This window comes from Acomys russatus, chromosome 20 (assembly GCF_903995435.1).
Source record: "Acomys russatus chromosome 20, mAcoRus1.1, whole genome shotgun sequence".
NCBI lineage: Eukaryota > Metazoa > Chordata > Mammalia > Rodentia > Muridae > Acomys > Acomys russatus.
In genome coordinates this window covers 44,910,667-44,931,347 of record NC_067156.1, presented here as the reverse complement: position 1 = coordinate 44,931,347, position 20,681 = coordinate 44,910,667, and the positions used below count along the sequence as shown (strand labels likewise).

At 42.4% G+C, this 20,681-nt stretch overlaps 1 protein-coding gene across 1 annotated transcript in view; it reads left to right on the top strand.

Moving 5' to 3' along the window:
• The window catches only part of Fbn2 (fibrillin 2), a 202,684-nt gene that overhangs the window by 142,851 nt on the left and 39,152 nt on the right, over positions 1–20,681 (top strand). Inside the window, exons 32-45 of the mRNA XM_051163405.1 lie at positions 534–656; positions 2,365–2,487; positions 3,915–4,040; positions 7,279–7,401; positions 8,432–8,554; positions 10,637–10,798; positions 11,505–11,573; positions 12,012–12,137; positions 13,143–13,268; positions 13,850–14,002; positions 17,137–17,205; positions 18,472–18,597; positions 18,784–18,909; positions 19,373–19,498. Of these exons, the coding sequence (XP_051019362.1) occupies positions 534–656; positions 2,365–2,487; positions 3,915–4,040; positions 7,279–7,401; positions 8,432–8,554; positions 10,637–10,798; positions 11,505–11,573; positions 12,012–12,137; positions 13,143–13,268; positions 13,850–14,002; positions 17,137–17,205; positions 18,472–18,597; positions 18,784–18,909; positions 19,373–19,498 (1,701 nt within the window). The remainder of the gene's footprint in view (positions 1–533; positions 657–2,364; positions 2,488–3,914; positions 4,041–7,278; positions 7,402–8,431; positions 8,555–10,636; positions 10,799–11,504; positions 11,574–12,011; positions 12,138–13,142; positions 13,269–13,849; positions 14,003–17,136; positions 17,206–18,471; positions 18,598–18,783; positions 18,910–19,372; positions 19,499–20,681) is intronic.

The window sequence follows — 20,681 nt, the reverse complement described above, 5'->3', positions numbered from 1 at the left end:
TTAGGTTCTGTTTGGACTTTTTCTGCCCTTCATGTACAGGGAGGACTAGGAGATGTCACAGTCAAGGACTGGGCTATTAAAGGGGATAGAAGCTGGTACTGTGTGCAGTAGTCAGTGAGCTGTTAGAACAGACAAATCACATTCACGAAAGCTTTGGGAGACCAAATCTACACAGTTTGTGTCTCCATAGTCACCCCACGGAGTTTTGTCTAGGCTTTTAGCATGTGGGAGCTGTCACTCATATCCGCAGGCGACAACAGCTGCAGTTTCTCATTGCAGCAGGAAGTGGCTAGTGAGTTCTTGTGGGGAAGGACTTGTCTGGTCAGGGTCATGAAGTTTTACATCTCACTGGAATTAAAAAGAGTAAAACACAAAAGTGATGTCAGTGTGTGTTTTTTTTTTTTTTTTTTTTTTTTTTTTTTTTTTCCTGTACAGTCCTGTGTTTATCCTAAATTGTCTTTTTGGGAACATACTTGGGAGCAGAATTCATCCTCCTGTGCCTTACCGTTTCTTTTCCACCTCCGGTTTCTCAGATGTGGACGAGTGTGAAATTGGTGCCCACAACTGCGACATGCACGCCTCCTGTCTGAATGTTCCTGGAAGCTTCAAATGCAGCTGCCGAGAGGGCTGGGTGGGAAACGGCATCAAATGTATTGGTGAGCTTGCAGACAAAAAGACCCTTCTGGAAGGGCCCGTGTCCCTAATGCCTCTTCTTTGCGCTCTCGTTATGCCACACGGCTAGCAGGAGCATTTTCTCTCTCATAAATCATCTCATAAATCTCTCATAAATCAAATCTATCTTTGCTTGTAGGGATAATTCCTGCCTGGGCATTTCCCTAGCTTTAACATAAATGGTCAAATTACAACAGGATGCTTTGCCATCTGCCTTTTTCATACATGTTGCTCAGTTAAAAAAAAAATATTTGATGTGCAGCCAGTGATCTAAACAGCTGTAACATGAAAAACAGCTAATGTGTTTTTCCCAGTCTTTTCATAGAGAAATCAGTCCGATTTGAAAGCCAGTGAGATAAATAGAGGAAACAAAGTGGTTTTTCACTATGGCCTTAAACCGGGAGTAAGCGGGCAATCCTTGGTAGGTAGGATTGTTCTTACGGGCAATGCTGAGTACTTTCTTGAGAAGGCTAAGTTGTAAAAGGGAGAACAGGGAAATCTATTGCCTATTCTGTAACTCTTGAGCTGAAGCCCCGAATATTGTATAGCCCCAAGGCAGGGGACTGGCTTATTACCCTGGCTGTCATTCATGGAGCTGTTTAATATGCTCGTGCTGTGACGATAAAGAACATTTCCAGCTGGAAACACTAAGCGGGTCAATTTGAAGTAGAACGAGAAGAGACGCCATCAGAGCTGTCCTCCTCATGGCAACGCCTCAGTAAAAGCGTACAGGCCCACAGTAAGGATTAAACCAACACCCCTTAATATCTCTTACCAGTAGTGTAAATTAACTTGAGTGAAGCTTGCCTATCCATCCAAGTATTTCACGCTTGTCAACTATTTAAAGCCAGCTGGAGATTATGTGTTATAGTTTCCGAGTGATTCTGCTGTGTCACACCCTATGCCGGCTTCCTCGGGTCTAGTGGAAACCCATTTCCAGGCCAGCCACTCCCGCTAGCATCCATCCCATGACTTTCCAGGCCTCTCCTTGGTCCCTTTCTCCTTGCCCCATGTGTCTGCTGTTTTTCTTTTGCTTTTCATTTTACGTGCTTCGTGCCCATCGGTTAGTCTGGCCAACTATGACAAGACTGCCTGCCCCAGGAGGAGATTTTACAAGGCTGAGGTACCTGTGAGCCCAGACCTGGTGATCCTTTCCCACCCTCAGGCACTTCCTTCCCCTGCCCTCTCTCCCTCTACCTGCTCTGTCCCCTCTCCTCCTCCCCCCTTCCTCTTCCCCTTTTCCTCTTCCCTTTTGTTCTCTCTCTCTCTCTCTCTCTCTCTCTCTCTCTGTCTCTCTCTCTCTCTCTCTCTCCTACAGCCACTCCCTGACCCTCCTTCCTCTTGTTCTCCTGAGAGCATAAGCAAGAAACTTAGACCTCTTTTCACAATTGGCATTTAACTCTTTAAATTTAGGACGAGCCCAGCTTCCACAGTTTCCAAGTCAAGTCCCTGTAGCATTTTTTCCCTTAGCTTCAGCTTTCACTACTCTGTCCCCTATACTATGGTTTGCTTCTCCAACTGCTGTGGGTGCCACGTTCCGTACTTTCCCTCTCTAGTGACCCCCGTATGTGTGGCTCTCTATGAGAAACACCCCTCTCCCCTTCTACTCTGTAAGGTCCTCCTTCCTCGTCCTTGCACTAGACTCTGCCATCTTCCCCTCTGACCTTCTCTCTGTGCTCATTTGCCACACAGATCTGGACGAGTGTTCGAATGGAACCCACCAGTGTAGCATAAACGCCCAGTGCGTAAACACCCCGGGCTCATACCGATGCGCCTGCTCGGAGGGCTTCACAGGAGATGGCTTCACTTGCTCAGGTGAGTGACAGAAATCTATGAAGGCTAGCATGACTGTCGCTGCATTTATACTTGAGCGCACACCTTTTTCATCCATTAAACGCAGAAGCCTGAAAAGGCCTCCAGGGCACTGATGGACGTTTTAAAAGTAATGTTCTGTAATGGCTATCATTTTCTCTTACTCCTTAATAAAGAATGATCAGGGAAGTCTAGGCTTTGGGTAAAACAGCACCTTAGTCCACAGTCCCTCTTTGCTTACCCTGCTGTGTGAACCTAAGCACATGAGTAGCCGGTGTGTCTTCAGCTCTTCTCATTTTAAAATAGAGATAGTGGCCATGGCAGCATTTTTTTTTTAATCACTAAGTGGATGATCCGGGGGAACTCCTTGGATCTTGTGGACGGGATGTGTAATGTCTCACACGAAGATAACGTCGTCAGCGATGCTTATTCTCCTCCTCCAAGTCTCACTAGCTTTTTCTCCCAGTTTTGAAAGGATCAAATGGAATAATAAGAGCAAAGGATTCTGGCAACCACCAAGTAAGAGTCTGGTTGTGCTTTCCCTCCTGCCCCTCCCCTACGGCTGTTATCTCATTACACCCAGATTTAAGACTGGGTGTGAATCATCCTTCCAGGCAAGATGATTTTTGGTTTACAAGCTAGGCGCCTCTAAGCTGATGTTCATTCACACTTTAGTCTCACAAGACGAAATCTGTAGTTACTCACGCAGAGTGCAGACTCCTTGGTTTCAGGTGCCCCCTTAAGAGAGTGTGTTTACTTGGCACTCCCTCTCTTTAAAGTATTGGTTATGTAAAATCCTGGACTTTGTGCTGTGGCATCAAAGAAAGAATGGTTTTGGTTGCAAACACTCTGCAGTGAAACAATTCTGGCTGCTGAGGAAAAAAAGACCAGATCCTCCTGGTGAACTCAATGAAAACAATGCCCTGGGTAATTGCCATCCTACCACGCTCAGTACACACTGATTTCTGCCCTTCCTTCCCTTTGATGACTCATAGAATTAAGTAAATTGTCTTGAAGGTCTATGAAAAATGTTTGCCTATGATATTTTGATCAGACAATGGTGCCACAATGTGTCTAATTTCCTCAATGATGCTTCAGCTAAGGAATTGGGGAGGTGCATTGCTGTGTTTTCAAATGAATGAATGTAACTCCAGAGCTCTTGGTCATATCTGTGAATATTGCTTAAATATTGATTCATCAATGCGTATTAAGGAGAACAGAGAGAGCCCACCAATCTATATTGTAGCTGACTGTTGCGGTATAAGTTAAGGAGCTCTGATCCCAGGCTGCGCACCCTAACTCCAGCGAACAGGGCAAGCTGCTGCTTTGTATTAATGAACACCAACTCCAGCCACTAAAACCGACTTCATTGGGAAGAAAACGTGTGGTGAAACTTGGAACTTAACAGAGATGCCTTTTTTACTCTGCAGACATTGACGAGTGTGCGGAAAATATAAACCTTTGTGAGAATGGCCAGTGCCTGAACGTCCCGGGAGCTTACCGCTGCGAGTGTGAGATGGGCTTCACCCCAGCCTCAGACAGCAGGTCCTGCCAAGGTGGGTCGCCAGGCATCCAATTCATTTTCCAGTTGGATCAGCTACAGCAAATGAAACCATGAAAGGGGCTGGAATGGGCTCCACCTGGAAGCAGAGTACATAGCACATGCTGCACATATAAAAGCCACTCGTTTAAGTGTGGATTATGGTGTGGAATGAGTAATGAAGAAGGCCGGCTTTCATCTCTTATGAAATTTGTCTGGCAAAGAGCCATTGTTGGAAGTTTGGCCGCTGCTTCTTCCTCTTCTTCTCCTCCTCCTTCTCCTCCTCCTCCTCTTCCTCCTCCATCCCTTCCTCCTCCTCCTCCCCCTCCTCCTTCTCTCCCTTTTCTTCTTTTCTTCTTCCTCCTCTTCCTCCTACTTTTTCTCTTCTTCTTTCTTCCTTCCTTTTCTTCCTCCTCATCCCCTTTTCTTTTTTAAACACTGTTTCTTTTTTCTTCTCGTGCCACTAGATAAATGACAAGTGACCAGTTCTTCAGTTTTTTTAATGGTGATCTATGATTGTCTGCCTCAGACTCCTGTATTTTTTTACATTTGGACAAGCCTAAGTAGCTTACTTCCAACATTTCCTTTCATGTTTGAGTCTGTGGTGTGTTATCTCGGAGACTGGGAGGCTCACACACCCATCACGGACTTGTTCACCTCTTCTCAAGAGTAAAGAATAAAAAAGTCATTTATTTTTCCTTAAACATGGGGCTTGTGTCTAGTATTCTATTTGTCCAAGGAGGGGGATTGGATTTTCTGTCAAGTTTGAGATTGAATTCACGTAACATGTAGTTTGGGCATCTGCATGCTATAGGACATACAATACAAATAAAGATTGAAAAGAATTTACTTTTGTTGTGAGACCATAGAGCTTTAGCAAAATCTGTCGTTCATATGAACCCTACAAAAATAATCTTAGAAGAAGGTGGCCCCCTCAACTCTTACTCAGGCCCATCTTCTTCCTTCTCCTTTCTCCCCTCAAACTAACTGTGAGGCAAAGATGATAAAAAAGAAACAGATTTCAGGCCCTTCCCCCACCACAACAGTTCTAAAGAAAAGGCAAGCACAGATACACAAACACATCATCAATATCAAGCAAACACCAACTATGCTGGGGATTCTGAAAACCCAACCTCAGCCCACCCCCCCCCCGCCCCCTGCCCCCCATCAGAGAGACCATAAGAGCAACACGATGCCTGAGAGACGGTGAGGTTTGCCTGCCTGTTCAGCAGTATGGACTGCATCTGTGCATGGAGGCAGGTGGAGGCCCTTGGGGAGGAGGACATCCTTTGTGAGCAATACACTCTGCATCATTTGAAGTTTTGAGTGCTGATAGTACAAAGGCAATGTTTCTACATACTCTATCTTACCCAGCTGCTGCATTAGCATAAATGGGATGCTTTTGATGAGGCTCATTTAAGAGTGAAGTGTGTGCTTAGATGACTCCATTCTCTTTCCAACCACAGACTATCAACAGTTTAGTTGCAACCCACATGAAGAAACTGTTGCTCTCTCTCCTAAGAGAACACTTTTCTTGTTCTAGCAAAGGACAAGATACATTTGAATATTACCTGAACATTTAAGGGCACCTTAAACCTAACATAGTTGAAACAAATTAGTGTAATATTTTAAATGACCAGAAGACCCATTTAAATTCAAGATTCCAAACGGCAGATTGAAATGACTTGTCCGGAGCCTGCAAAATTGGCTCAGCAAGTAAAGGTGCTTGCCACCAAGCCTGGTGGCGGGAAGTCCATCTCTGGGATGCACGTGATGGAAGGAGAGGGCTTATTTCCACAAATCATCCTCTCACCTCCACGTGCAAGCCCTGATGTGCACACTCATTTGCATGCACACATACACACGCACATGCTCACTAAATAAACGTAATAATTTTCTTTAAAAAAAAAAAAAAAGAATGCTTTTCTCATCTAGCCTAAAATGTTACATGTGGGTAATTTGCATGTTAAATATTTTGAGTTTTTATCTCTGATGACATGGGTATGTATGTTGTGGAGGACTGTGGTATGTGTGTGCCTGTGAGTGCCAGTGCTGGTGCCCATGTAGCCCAGAAGAGGGGTATCAAATCCCTGGAGCTGGATTTACATGTGGCTGTGAGTCACTCACCGTGTCTGCTAGGAATCGAACTCAGGTCCTCTGGAAGAGTAGCACACAGTCTTTTTTTTTTTTTTTTTTTTTTAGGCGTGAATAGCTTTTTTTCCCCCATTCTTTAATTTTATTAATTTATTCATATTACATCTCGATTGTTAGCCCTTCCCCTGTTTCCTCCCATTCTTCCCTCCCTCCCATTTCTCTCCTTCTCCCCTCCCCTATGTCTGTGACTGAGGGAGACCTCCTCCCCCTATATAGTAGCACACAGTCTTAACTGCTGAGCTGCCTCTCCAGCTCTGTTAGGAGAGATATTTTAATAAAATACATAGTAATTTGTGGGTAATGGACCATGCTATTTCATGGTATAAGGAACAGTTTTCTCTACGTGTTTTATAAGTGATCTTGTGGTAGTAGGTCAGATTATAAAATAAATAAAAATGTGAAAATGTTAAACACTTTTTTTTTTGTTAAACACTTTTTACCAATACATTTAATGTCTAGTGTTATGTAACTTTATATTTCATTTTGCCAGTTACAAAATGTGTAGTGTTTGTACTAATTAGGATCTTTCGTTGATTTTTGTTCTTTAATTTTTCAGTCATTTGATAGGTTTGCATTAAAATTTTTGTTTTTAGACAGGGTTTCTCTGTGTAGCCTTGGCTGTCCTGGACTCGATTTGTAGACCAGGCTGGCCTCGAACTCACAGGGATCCGCCTGCCTCTGCTTCCTGAGTATATTCTACTTATACTGCCTAAGCTGGCCCTTCCTATTTGAGTGTGTTGTAATCCACACAGTTTTAATATTAGAAGCTCAGGTCTGAAGTGTAGCTCAGTGGTTAAAACACTTCCCTAGCATGTGTGAGCCTGTGTTTCAGGCCCTTAGAACCGCAGAAGGAGGGGAAAGTATAATATAACCATTGAACAACGTGGTACTTGTCATATCTTATTTTATAGATAAACATCCCCTACTTTCTATTTATACTATTTATATGGAAAAAATGACAGAGAAAAAATACTACTGCTTATAAATATCTGAGAATTTAGAAAATGTCATTGTTATATATTAAAACCCTTAAATATATTTGTAAAAAAGAGATGACCTTACTATTTTTTTTTTTTTTTTTTTTTTTTTTTTGTCTTTAGATATTGATGAATGCTCCTTCCAAAATATTTGTGTCTTTGGAACATGTAACAATTTGCCTGGGATGTTTCACTGTATCTGTGATGATGGTTATGAACTGGACAGGACGGGAGGAAACTGCACAGGTACTGACAGCCAGGATCAACTGTGTACTCATTGCTTGGCTTAAGTATCCTATGCTAAATATGTAAACTCTTCAAAATGTTCTTGAGTTATCTGTGCAACAGGCTGTGCATGTTTCCAAAAGGGAAAAGCACATTTTGATACATTTACTTTCTACTCTGGAATGTATTCATGTTTAGATAAACAACATTGTTTAACACAAATTAGCAACTTTCATATATGTACGTGAGCATATGTAAAATTTTACATATATATCATGTTTTCTTATTTTTAATAAAATTTACTATAAGCAAACCTTGCAAGTGAAAAACAACACACACTAAAATGAACTAGAACTAAGGTCCATGCATCTCAGTGAAGTTTTGTGTAGGCGGACCAGCCGTTCTGAACTGTGGCGCTTCTTAAACCTTTAATCTTTTTAAAAGCAGATAAGTCTTCTTCCTCAGAATGGCAACATATAATTGTTGTTTATATATTAAGATATCAAATGGCATTCTTGAAAATATCATTTTCTATGAGCTCCAGGCCTTTCTGGTCTACATAATGAATTTCAGGTGAGCTAGGGCTATATAGTATAATCCTGGTGTCTCACTCTACACAAGAGCATATATATGCGCTTCCCCCCTCCATATCTTTCTCCATCCCCCCCTCTCTCTCTCACACACACAGGGGTGGGGGGGAGAGATGTATACACCACACACACACACACACACACACACAGACATATACACCATGCACACACACACACAGAGACATATACACCATGCACACATGCACACACACACATATACAGCATGCACGTGTACACACACACACACACAAGTATACACCATGCACACGTGCAGAGCCCATACATAAAATCTTCACCATTGGAGAACCTATTTCAGGTTTATTATGAATCTTTATTTTCATTTGGCTGAGTCCTTCATAGTGATCTTTAATGACTTGCAGGAAAGACCCGCTCAGTTCCTTGGAACAGCACTTTGTATGTAAAAGCTCCTATGTTAACATGTGCATCTTAAATGTTCATAGATATTGATGAGTGTGCAGATCCCATAAACTGTGTCAATGGCCTATGTGTGAACACGCCTGGTCGCTACGAGTGTAACTGCCCCCCTGACTTTCAGCTGAACCCCACTGGTGTGGGTTGTGTTGGTAAGTGAAAGCTAAAAGAAATAAAGTCATATAGACAGAGCTGTACATTTGAATCCTAGTGACAGTGAACCATATGTATTTGCTATCATTCATTTAAAGAAAAATTGACTTAAGAAACACTTTAGGTGATTCCAAGTTTATAATGCAAAGAAAAGTTTTGAGTGCAAAGCCAAGAAGGGGTGCAGTAGATGTTTGAGTTATTCATGACTAAATCCTTACTAAAATAATGAATTTTTTTCAGTATAGATAGACTTAATCTTCTGTAAACTATTTAAAATTACTTTAAAACATTAAGAAAAAGATCCATTGAATGCAAATATTAAAGGTCAATGATCTTCTCAAGGATATATGAACCATAATTTTCTGTCCTGGTTTTATATGCCAAAGATATTAACACTCTGACTTTCATAGATGTGTGTAAGACTTCCACTGAAGTATTATTTGTGGTGACACAGACTTAGGAACCAATTTAGTGAACTGTACATATTTTTTAAATGCACTTTGAGCTCGCAGGAAGCTGAGGCAGAAGGATTGTCTAGCCTGTGCTGCAGAGTAAACCCTCATCTCCCAACAGAAGCAAGAATCATAAGCACTCGGACACCACAGAACTCATGCAGTTTTGTCCACAAAGCAAGTGTGAAAAGACACTCTCAGATACATGACAGCAGTGTCCTTTATTTACATTTCAAGTGAGCACATTAATACTATTTTATGAGAACATGTGCCAGAGCTCCTAGCGGGGCATCTGAAAAACAGGAATGGTGACTAAAGCTAAAAGATGGGAAAGAGAACAGAAGAGATACTGAGTGAATTCCAACCTAACAGGGGAGGGACCATGAGTTAACTCAGTTCTGTGTACCCAAGACTTGGCAGCAGAACCAAGCGAAAATAGTGAGGTATAATGGGAGGCAGCCAGATGGTTGTGCTGTGTGCAGCCAGAAGTGAAAGGTACTTTGTGAACCCATAAAGGCTTTCAAAATTCTCTGGTTGGGATGACACCTCTTGGGGGTGGCCTGGCCTAGAGCAATTCTGAAAAATCACTTTGGCAACAAAGGCAAAAAACAGTCCGGACTTGGGCCAGGGATGAAAGCTGAGATCTGAGTTAGTAAACCATTGTAATAGTGTGGGTTAAAAATAAAAATTAAAAAAGATGCTGGTATGTGAAATTCAGGCTTAAGGGGACAAAGCACCGGTGAGGTCAGTGACAAGGTACATTTTTGAAGATAGAAGTTATCAAGCCTTATTATTAATGGTGTGAAGAGGGTATGGAAGTAGAGGATCAGAAATGGCGGCGAGGCTGGATGGCTGGAAAAGATGGAAACGTCCATAGATTGAAAACCCCCCGGGACTGAGGGAGATGGAGACGTGGAATAGGACTGTATGTGGAGCAAAGAGTATCCAACTTAACTGATAGAAAGGATAACTTGGAAATAACTAATAATGCGTAAGAAAGAAATATGCAGAAAGGTGTAGAACTCAGAAGAAAGGTCAGAGAGATCACTCAGGAGTAAAAGAAAAAAGTATGATGTAAAGCCCTGGTTCACGATGGCAACTGTAAATACAGGATGGGCTTTGGAGCAGCAGATTCTCTCACCAGTGAGATCTAGTTTGACAGGCTTTCGACAGTCTGCAAATGCTGCAGTGAAGATGGAGATAAAACCATTGGAGAATGCAGGTGAAAGCAGAGCAGAATGATGTCATTAGCCTGTTGCAGGCTCAGTTAAGTTATGCTAGGTACGTCTCCACTTCTTCACAAACTCATGATACAGATGAATTATGCCCCATTCTCTTATAGTCACATTACTTGAAATGTCCAGAGCATCTCCAAATAAGTGCCCTGCTGTTTCATTTAGTCTATGAATATTTGGAAAACAGTCTGTGGTTTCTAGTGACTGCAGCCTGTCGTCACTTCTTAAGGTTGACTCCATCTTCAAAGTTTAAAAGCAAAATATTGTATCGGGCTAGGATTGGGACGTATCTCCTATGTTGGTGTGCACAGCCTTGAACTTCGACCTTTGAATGTCTTCCTGAGTACTTTCTTCCATATCGGGGACCTCTTTAAGCCCTTCTGTCACTCTGCAGACAACCGTGTGGGCAACTGCTACCTGAAGTTTGGTCCTCGAGGGGACGGGAGTCTGTCCTGCAACACAGAGGTCGGGGTAGGCGTCAGTCGCTCCTCCTGCTGCTGCTCCCTGGGGAAGGCCTGGGGAAACCCCTGCGAAACGTGCCCCCCTGTCAATAGCAGTAAGTATGGAGCAAAAGAGGAGGGAAGCACTCCTGTTCCGGGAATCTAGAAACAAGTTGCTATCTAGAAACAAGTTGCTATCGTATTCCTGCACTGCAGGCTTGGGAGGGGTGGCTTTGAACTGCTGTCAAGGATGATGCTCAGCTCCGCCAAGAGCGTTTTATAGAAAAGGAATTTCAATTTTTTCTTCCTATTTTTTTCCATTATGTTTCTCTAAACATAACCACAATCCAATTTAAATGGTCATAATATCAATTCTTCATGGTATCACAGGCGAAGGCCATTCTTAGTTCCTCTTGGAGGTTGTTAGTTCAGGTTCATAGAGCGTGTCCTGGAGTCAGTCACAGAGCACTTTAAAGGGAAATGTGTGTTCCTTTGTACCATAGGCTCCTGGCGTTTTGATTTGTTTTTTACTTACTCGCCAAAATATTTGTGATATTAATTATCTAAAAGGAAGTGTTTTCTTTAAAAATGAAAACAAAAAAAATGGATTTTGTTATCCCCCTGCGTGACATTGGTGAAGTAATAATATTTCGGAGTGAAATGTGATATACATTACTAAAAATACATTTGAAAGGACACGAAGAAAAATACTGACATCTCCTGAGGGTGTATGAGTTGAGTGTGGCAGTTGCCAAGCCTTTGCTGATTGTCCCAACCACTGGGATCTGGCACTCAAAGCTCTTGTTTTCCGTTGCTTTGTAGCTGAATATTATACCCTGTGTCCTGGAGGTGAGGGCTTTAGACCCAACGCCATCACAATCATCCTGGAAGGTAAGCTCACGGCCAACCCCATCACAATCATCCTGGAAGGCAAGCTCATGGCCGCTTGTCACATAGGGAAGCCCTGGCAAAAGTCAGTGTGAAGCAGTGCCGGCCTCACAGGTAGGCGATCTGCCCCACACGTGTTAAGCAACGGTTTTCCCAAGAAGTAGCCATCCGTTACCAGCATCTGGTGTTCCATTGTTATGCTGAGAAACCCTGGTTATATTGTCCCCTGCAAATTACCCACAGCTTGCTCCCATTACTCTCCTCAGAAAACAGCAGTTCTGCAGCAAAGGCAAGAAACTCAGTCGGAATGAACCCGGCACCTGAGGGCATTCCTTTAGGTGCACAGATGTCTGTGGTCCATATAAGATGTCACGTTTGAAAACTGCAGTATTGCCTCATGGGTCCTGGTGTTTACTGCTAATGGGCTACCTCTTCTTGCAGACATCGATGAGTGTCAGGAGTTACCAGGGCTCTGCCAGGGCGGAAACTGCATCAACACTTTTGGGAGTTTCCAGTGTGAGTGCCCACAGGGTTACTACCTCAGCGAGGAGACCCGCATCTGTGAAGGTGAGGGAAGCTGGGGCTGTCCCCTACCACAGTGGCCCTCCTCTTGTGGCCCTTATCCCACAGTGGGAGACTGCTGAGACTGCTGGTAGCTTTTTCCCTTTTCGTAGCTATGTTGTTCCTTTGCAGTGCATTTGCAATGACTTACTGAATTTTTTCTGAGTAAGATGATTGGTGAAATATGAATTAAAAATGGAATTATGATATGAAAGTTAGTTGCAATTGAACATTGACAGTAATTTTATGTAGGAACAGGTAGACTTTGATGTGTCTGTTAGTTAATATTGGTCAATAATTTCTAGATGTTGGATATAACATAAAGAAGTGGAAATGTGCAGATTCTTCCTTTCCCTGTGTCACCTGGCAGCTACAATTTTATTTTTAGGGCACCATGATTGCTTCTAGTTCTGGCTGGCAGTGTAACTTCTGGGTTTGTGTGGGATGAGGGGCTGTTTCCAAAGCTGAACATTAAGAATAAAAACATTACTTCTGTTAGAGCCATTAGCTTTGAACTTGTCAGCCAAATGCATCTTAAAAGAACTGTGATTTAATAAGGAAAGCTACCAGCAGCTACCCTGCACTGAGAACCTGTGAGGGGCTTCTAATGTGAAAGGAAGATCTCATAGCCTGAACTCAGTTTAAAGTTACTGTTAAAATTTAATTCAAATGGCATAGGAAAAAAAAAAAAAAAAGAACAGACTTCAAAGAAATTCCTCTTGGAGGATGTAAATGTCCACAAATGTATATAGACATGAGGCAAATTGGTTTTTGCTATTTAGTCTATTTTTATAAATCATAGTTTTTTGGGATCTGAGTGCTTTTTATCTTTTTTTTTTTTAAGAAATATGTTAATGTGACATGTAAATGTAAACACATCATTTGGGAGTGTTTTTTATTTCTGAATCGTATAAGCATGGAACTAGGAGGTCACGTGTGTTCTGTTCAGTAAGCTACGCTGTGTAAACTCACAGAACAGACTTAACTCATTGACATTCTTGCCTGTTCTAGATATCGACGAATGTTTTGCCCATCCTGGTGTGTGTGGACCTGGGACCTGCTACAACACCCTGGGGAATTACACTTGCATTTGCCCACCAGAGTACATGCAAGTCAACGGCGGGCACAACTGCATGGGTAAGTAGCGATCACTGAGATTAGCTACTGGACTCAAGGCTGCTGGCTTTGTGCCTGTGGCACTTATGTTCTCAGGATCACTGTTCAGGAAGTTTAGAAACCAAATCTTTATGAACGAGGAAGTATTTCAGAATCCTATGAACTGCTGTTCTAGCTCGAGCCTTTCTTAGCTTCTACCACATACCTATATATTCCATAATTCTGAGGTTTAAGAAAAAAATATTAAGCATTGGAGTTAGAGATCTTAGGTAATGTTGACTCTCTGTGTATGTAAAATGCATTTGTATAGTTAAGAGGACACTTAAATTTCAATACTTCTTTTTCCACTTAAATTAGCTAATGGGCATTTTCTAATTAGATCAGTGTTTTAGTAGAGATATAAATACATGAGAAAAAAAGTTTATCATCTCTGAAAAGTTATCCACAAAATACCTTGCCTAAAAGCAGGACATGCCCTTCTGAAAACGAGAATATCAGATGTTTCCCAGAGCTCATTCTCTCAGGAAATCTGGCTGCAAACGAGTTGGTTAGCCGCTGCTTCCTGCTCTCGCTACCTCGCTGACCATTTTCTCTCCATGTAGACATGAGGAAAAGCTTTTGCTACCGAAGCTATAATGGGACCACTTGCGAAAACGAGTTACCTTTTAACGTGACAAAGAGGATGTGCTGCTGCACATATAATGTTGGCAAAGCCTGGAACAAACCTTGTGAGCCATGCCCAACACCAGGAACGGGTGAGCACCATACCGCATGCTGTGCTGATCGTGACACACAGTAATGGTCAGTGTGTTTGGTTGCCAGAGATGCTCAGTTCCATAGATATCCAAAAGCATCCTGTGGCTCAGTTTCCCAAATGACATGACCCACTTTGGGAGCCAAAACCTAACTCCTGAGACAAATGTTGCATAAGCTCCAAATCTTGAAAAGAAGCACCATTGCTGGAGTTTATAGCTTTGGTCCATTTATTCATCAAATGAATTTATTGAGAAACTACTGTAGAGCCAGGCATGGTGGTTCACATCTTGAATCCCTGCATTTGGGAAGCAGAGGCAGGCGGATTGTTATGAGTTCGAGGCCAGCCTGGTCTACAACATGAGTCTAGGACATCCAAGGCTACACAAAGAAACCCTGTCTCAAAAAAACAAAAAGGGAAAAAGAAAAAAAAAAACTACTGTCATTGTGTTCGATATATTTTAGTACCAAGTAACTTGAAAGTTAGAAACTTCAATAATAGTTTAAATTAAATCTTAAAAAATATGTAGTAAAAAAAAGTATTTGATGAAGAAGCTTTGCTTGAAAACTATGTCTTAAAAGGTATTTGATTAGAAAAGCTGCATAAAATGGCCCATTAATATGTTTTCCCGTGTGCCTTATCCCACAACACAAAAGGAACTTTTACGTGACAAGGCTCTTTAAATTATTTTAATATTGTGTGTGTTTTCCTTTATGTATTTCTTTGTGCCTGGTACCTGCAGAGACCAGAAGTGAGCCTTGAATCTCCAAGAACAGGAGTTAGAGTCGTTTGTGATCTGTCATGTGGGTGCTGGGATTGGAACCCAGAAGAGTAGACAGTGTTCTTAACCACTGAGTCATGTCTCCAGCCTGGCCTAGGAGGATTTTTTTACTAGCACAATTCCACTGAAAGAAAAAAAAGAAAGAAAGAAACATCACAGAGACAAGAATAGCAACCACCTGCCTCTAAATTACTCTTTGTCTAGACTTTATGTGGCTTAGAGGATGGTAATTTTTCATACCTACAGACACTGAAAGTTGAAGGAGCTGATAGGACAGATGAGAAGCCAACCCTGTGTTGTTACCAAACATTGACATGACATGTATTCAGACACTTTACTTACAGGAATGCTAAAGTGAACTGAAGGGGAAAGGTGTGGACAAGTGGTGACTCGAATTCAGCAACATAGCACTTTTTTCGTCGCTGTGACAAAATACCTGGGAGACCCATCCCAGGGACCACAGATTTATATTGGCTCATGGTTCCCATCATAGCAGGGAAAGCCAAGCAGAGCAGTTAGGTCCAGGGGAACAGAAGCTTAAGGCTGCTGCTTATTCACAGGGTTTAGCCCAGGAGGCAGAGGATGAAGGCAGGAACCAGAAGCAGGTGTGACCCCTAATGACACCCCCCTTGACTGACTTCCACCAAGCATTTCCTGACCGCTGAATGCTCTACAGCCTTAAAATAGCAGCCTTGATATAAAAATAGAGGCAAATGTTGAACAGGTGAGCCAGGCGGGGTCACTTGAGGTCCACATCATGGCAGCTTTCAAGCAGGTGTGCTCAGCCTTCCCCTACCTGCTGTTCCATAAGTTGAAGACGTTCTCACTATTCTCAGTTATAAAGCGCCATAAGTCAAGCTCCTAGCTTACTGGTTTGGGAAAATAAATGTCATTTTCTTTGTGAAAGGAAATAAAGGGCTTTGATTTGGGAGATGGATCTGCATGTACATCAAAGCCCTGTCACTTGTATGACCCAAGAAGAGGGTTTACCCTTTATGATGACTCCTTCTCTGTAAAATGGGATAATTAACAGTAGCAAGAGCTATTCTGTGTGGGTACCACGCTGTTTATGGAGCTGCGATAGATAGATAGATACATACATACATACATACATACACACATATACATACATACACACATATACAGACATACACACATATACAGACATACACACACACACATACATACATACATACATACATACAAAGATAGATTGATAGAACGATGATGGATAGATAAATAACTACATAGGTAGATGGCTACATAGATAGTTACATAGATACTTACCTGGAAGTGGCCAGGCTATTAGAAACCATTGAATTAAACAACTCTGTATTTATTGATGGAAGAAAACTACAAAATCCTCATACTGTTGGCATTTAGAGTCACATTCCATAGACGTTTTTAACACTACAGTCCTAGGAGTTATGTATACTTGTGTCATAACAGACATCTAAAACATACTGCTCCAACCAATCAGCGTTCCTTTACATTTCTGCCGATTTGGTGAGTTATAGGTAAGAATAGCCCTTATAGTCCCCACTTTATCTAATAATGAATCGTTCCTTTCATTTCTCAAAATTCCATCCCAACAGGTAGACTCATTTAAAAAAAAAAAAAAAGAAAGACAAAAATCTTTGCCGCATCCATGGGTCATCTCTGGCCTTTGTCTCCACTGTAAAACCTTTTCTACACATCTGTGCGCCTTGTGCAATAACAGCCTCTTTATGTATTTCTATTACGATTTAACGTTTTTTAGGTGTGTGTGTGTGTGTGTGTGTGTGTGTATGTGTGCGTGTGTGTGTGTGAGTGTGTGTGTGTATGCATGTGTGTGTGTTGTGCGTGTGCATGTGTGTGTGTGTATGCATGTGTGTGTTGTGCATGTGCATGTGTGTGTGTGTGTGTGTGTGTGTGTGTGTGTGTGTGTGTGGGTCAGAGGAGGACAACTTTGTGCAGTGGGTTCCAGGGGCTCCACCTCAGGTTATCAAGATTACTCAACAAGAGCTTCTACTCCCGAGCTGTCTCAGTGGCCTGAATTGGACCATTATTGAAGCTCTTTGTATTATAAGGGAACAAAACAATTTAATTGCCAAATACGTTTTCTCCTATTAAATATTTTGCTTATCTCCTGCTGTCAGATCAATAAAAGTTAATAGGAGAAATGACAATGGTAGAGAATGCCTAGATGGTCCCTTGGCAGAAGCAGACATTGTTAACAAATGCATATAATTACAATCTAAAAGACTGATCGATTGTGAATTATAAAACAATGTCCTTGGTGAAAATAATGGTGTAAAAGATATTTTAAGTGTGTCTGACAATGTTGAGTCCCTACCTTTGTTTCTGTTCTGTAGCTGACTTTAAAACTATATGTGGAAATATCCCTGGATTCACCTTTGACATCCACACAGGAAAGGCTGTTGGTGAGTTTGTTCCCCTTATATTTGTGACTGCACATATACATATATAGACATATGCATACATGTCATATTTTGAACGTGTGTCCCAATATAACCACAAAAAATCTAACAATCTAGACTCCAGGCTAATGTGATTAGTTACCTGACCAAAGAAACCATGCTTATAGTGGTCACCTAAGTGTTAAGAATGGTATTATATCCATTAGCATGGCCTAGCAATTAAATTATGATAATTACTTGACACTCTCAAAATCCCATGCATACCATGAAAGTTTTGAGTTTCCCTCGCCGTGCAGGTTGTCTTACATGGTTACATAATCTACCTCGTTTTGTGTATGTCGGGGTGGTGTACCTCATGAATTTACGTGTGGGTACCTGTGTACAGGTGTGCCGGTATTTGCAGAGGCCAGAGGCTGACATCTGACATCTTCCCTCAACCCTCTCCACACTGTTTTCTGAGACAGGGTCTCTCACTGAAACTAAAGGTTCCTTTTCAGCTAGGCAAGCTGGCCAGGCACTCCAGGGATGCCCGTGTCTGAGCCTCCCCTCTCAGCCCTGGGGTTACAGACGCATACCACTATATCCAGCCTCTATGTGGGTGCCGGGGATCCGAACCCTCGTCCATGTGCTTCCACGGGTTCACTTATCCACCGAACCATCTCCCCAGCCACTTCACCTTATTTTAATTGCTACTTACCCTTTTCAAAAGTCCATCTTTAGCCTCCGGTATATTTTTATATCAATCCCCTTCATTTGGTCTCACTACAAATTTACAGAACTCCTTCTCAGATAAATTACTTCCTTCTGAATGGACTCCCAGTTGCTAGCTCTATTTCCCCCCTCACAGTTTAAGCAATATAATTTTAAGTCCCTATGAGGCAAACATACTAGAGCCTGTGCATAACAAAATGCATAGACTTAGGGAAACGTAACTTTATCAGATGAATGGCAGCTGTTCGGGTGACTTGACATAACTTGTGGTTGGGACTTGATTCCTTATGGGGGAGGGGAGTCCCTTGCCTTATTGCCACTTAAGATCTGCTGTGTTTTACCAACCGCCTTCATTTTCCCAAAGCTCTTTAGAGAAGCTAACTGCCCTGTGGTCGCTAGTTCTTCAGACGCCACAAGACTCTTGATGCCAGGTTGCAGTTGACTTGAGCAGAGTGTGTATTTTTATTTCAGGCTACCCGTAGCATCATTGTAAGGTACGATGGTATGTATGTGATTTATCAGAACCACAAACATCTTACCAAATCCATTCACTTTCAGACATTGACGAATGCAAAGAGATTCCAGGCATTTGTGCAAACGGTGTGTGCATTAACCAGATCGGCAGTTTCCGCTGTGAATGCCCAACAGGCTTCAGTTACAATGATCTGCTCTTGGTCTGTGAAGGTAATCTTAGAAATACATGCCCAGCCTCCAAAGACTTTGCAATTTGTAAGTCGCTTCTAGGCGGCCTTCCGGTTCTGTGTTGTCTCTTCTGTAGTATTTTAAGAGTTGAGCATGGAAGTTGGGGAAGTGAAGGGGACCCTAAAGCAACAGTGGAAGACTGTTTACCCAGACCCATTGTTCTTGCAGACATCGACGAATGCAGCAACGGCGACAACCTGTGCCAGCGCAATGCAGACTGCATCAACAGCCCTGGCAGCTACCGCTGCGAGTGTGCAGCTGGCTTCAAACTCTCTCCCAATGGGGCCTGTGTAGGTAAGCAAGAGGCCGGTGGTCACCAACCACAGCGATCTGTGGGTTCCCTGTGCTCGGAGGGCTCCCTTGCTTTCTCCCCACAAAAATGTTTTAAGGATGATTTTCTAAAGATTGTCTAACTCAATCTATTCGTCACGCCGAAACGCTCCCACCGTAGCTTTCAGATTACTTTGTTGGGAGGAGAGGTTGCTTTGGTGAGTTTCTCTGGTATAAAATAGAACCCTTGAAGTCCTAGTCAACCTACAAAAATGGCATGACTGAAAAGAGGGGCTTGGGTACTTGAAAGGCTTGCTTATTTTGATTGAGCTATTTTCCTGGTTCGTTCTCAGCCTGTCTATAATAATTAATAACAGGTTAGAGAAACGCATCTGTGAAAAACGAAGGAATCTTAATAAAAGTCAGATATGTATAACATGTGTCCCTCCCTTTTTTATTTATTTTTTGTTGTTTTGTTTTGTTTTAGATCGCAACGAATGTTTGGAAATTCCTAATGTTTGCAGTCATGGCCTGTGTGTTGATTTGCAAGGAAGTTACCAGTGCATCTGCAACAATGGCTTCAAGGCTTCTCAAGACCAGACCATGTGCATGGGTAAGAAGGGGAATGACCTGAGGCTGGGGCTTAAGAACAGGTGATAGTGCCACCAGGACCTCAGCAGCCACCACTTCTCTGCCTTGCTAAACAGGGTAAGGTGTTGGTGTATGATTTGCAATTGGGGACAAACCATCGTAGGCTCTTCTGCCCAGTGATTGTCAACGTTTTGTACCGCAAGTTCTCTGGCATGGTGTTTATTTGCATATACTCAGGCTAGTTGGAACTTACCACACAACATGAATTTTGGAGTGCAAAGGAGTACTAAGGGTGACAATATTAACATAAAGACTGTGCAAATACACATCCTTTTAATTATAAACTGTAGTTTAGGATTAAGCATCATCATTTGAGCTTCAGTTCTTAAAGTGATTGCAGAACTGAACATAACCAGAGTCTTTAAAAATTCCCACTAGCCAACGTAACGGCTAGTTAATGGATGAGAGTCCGGTTTATGTGTTTCCAGAGGCAGATAGGCAAGGTCCCTGAAGTGGGGACTACACAGAATGCCTTAACTCTGATGTCAGACAGAACTCTGTCTCCCACCGAGTTCCTCTCTGTGCTTCCTATTTGAAAGAGGAAAATCAGATTTAAAATATATGGTCACTTGTACGTAGCACGTTCTCCATGTGGGAGAGCCAGGGCTGTGAACCCACTCTTTGCGGACTCTAGGTTCTCAGTAGGTGCACTTTAAAATCAGGTTTCAGTAGTGGGGAGTCCTCTCCTTCATGGAATATCTGTGCAATGAGGAGGTTGTGCAGAAAGTCTCGACCCTCCCACTGCGTGCTGAGTGCACCTTCCCGCCACCGCCCACCCCCAGAGCGACAGCGGAAAATCTCTTAATTGGTGCTTATTCGAAGGGTATCCCAGGCTAATTGGTGCTATGCAAAGGGTATCCCAGGCTAATTGGTGCTTATGGAAAGGGTATCCCAGGCTAATTGGTGCTTATGGAAAGGGTATTCCAGGCTAATTGGTGCTATGCAAAGGGTATCCTAGGCTAATTGGTGCTTATGCAAAGGGTATCCCAAGCTAATTGGTGCTTATGGAAAGGGTATCCCAGGCTAATTGGTGCTTATGGAAAGGGTATCCCAGGCTAATTGGTGCTTATGGAAAGGGTATCCCAGGCTAATTGGTGCTTATGGAAAGGGTATCCCAGGCTAATTAGGTATCCCAGGCTAATTGG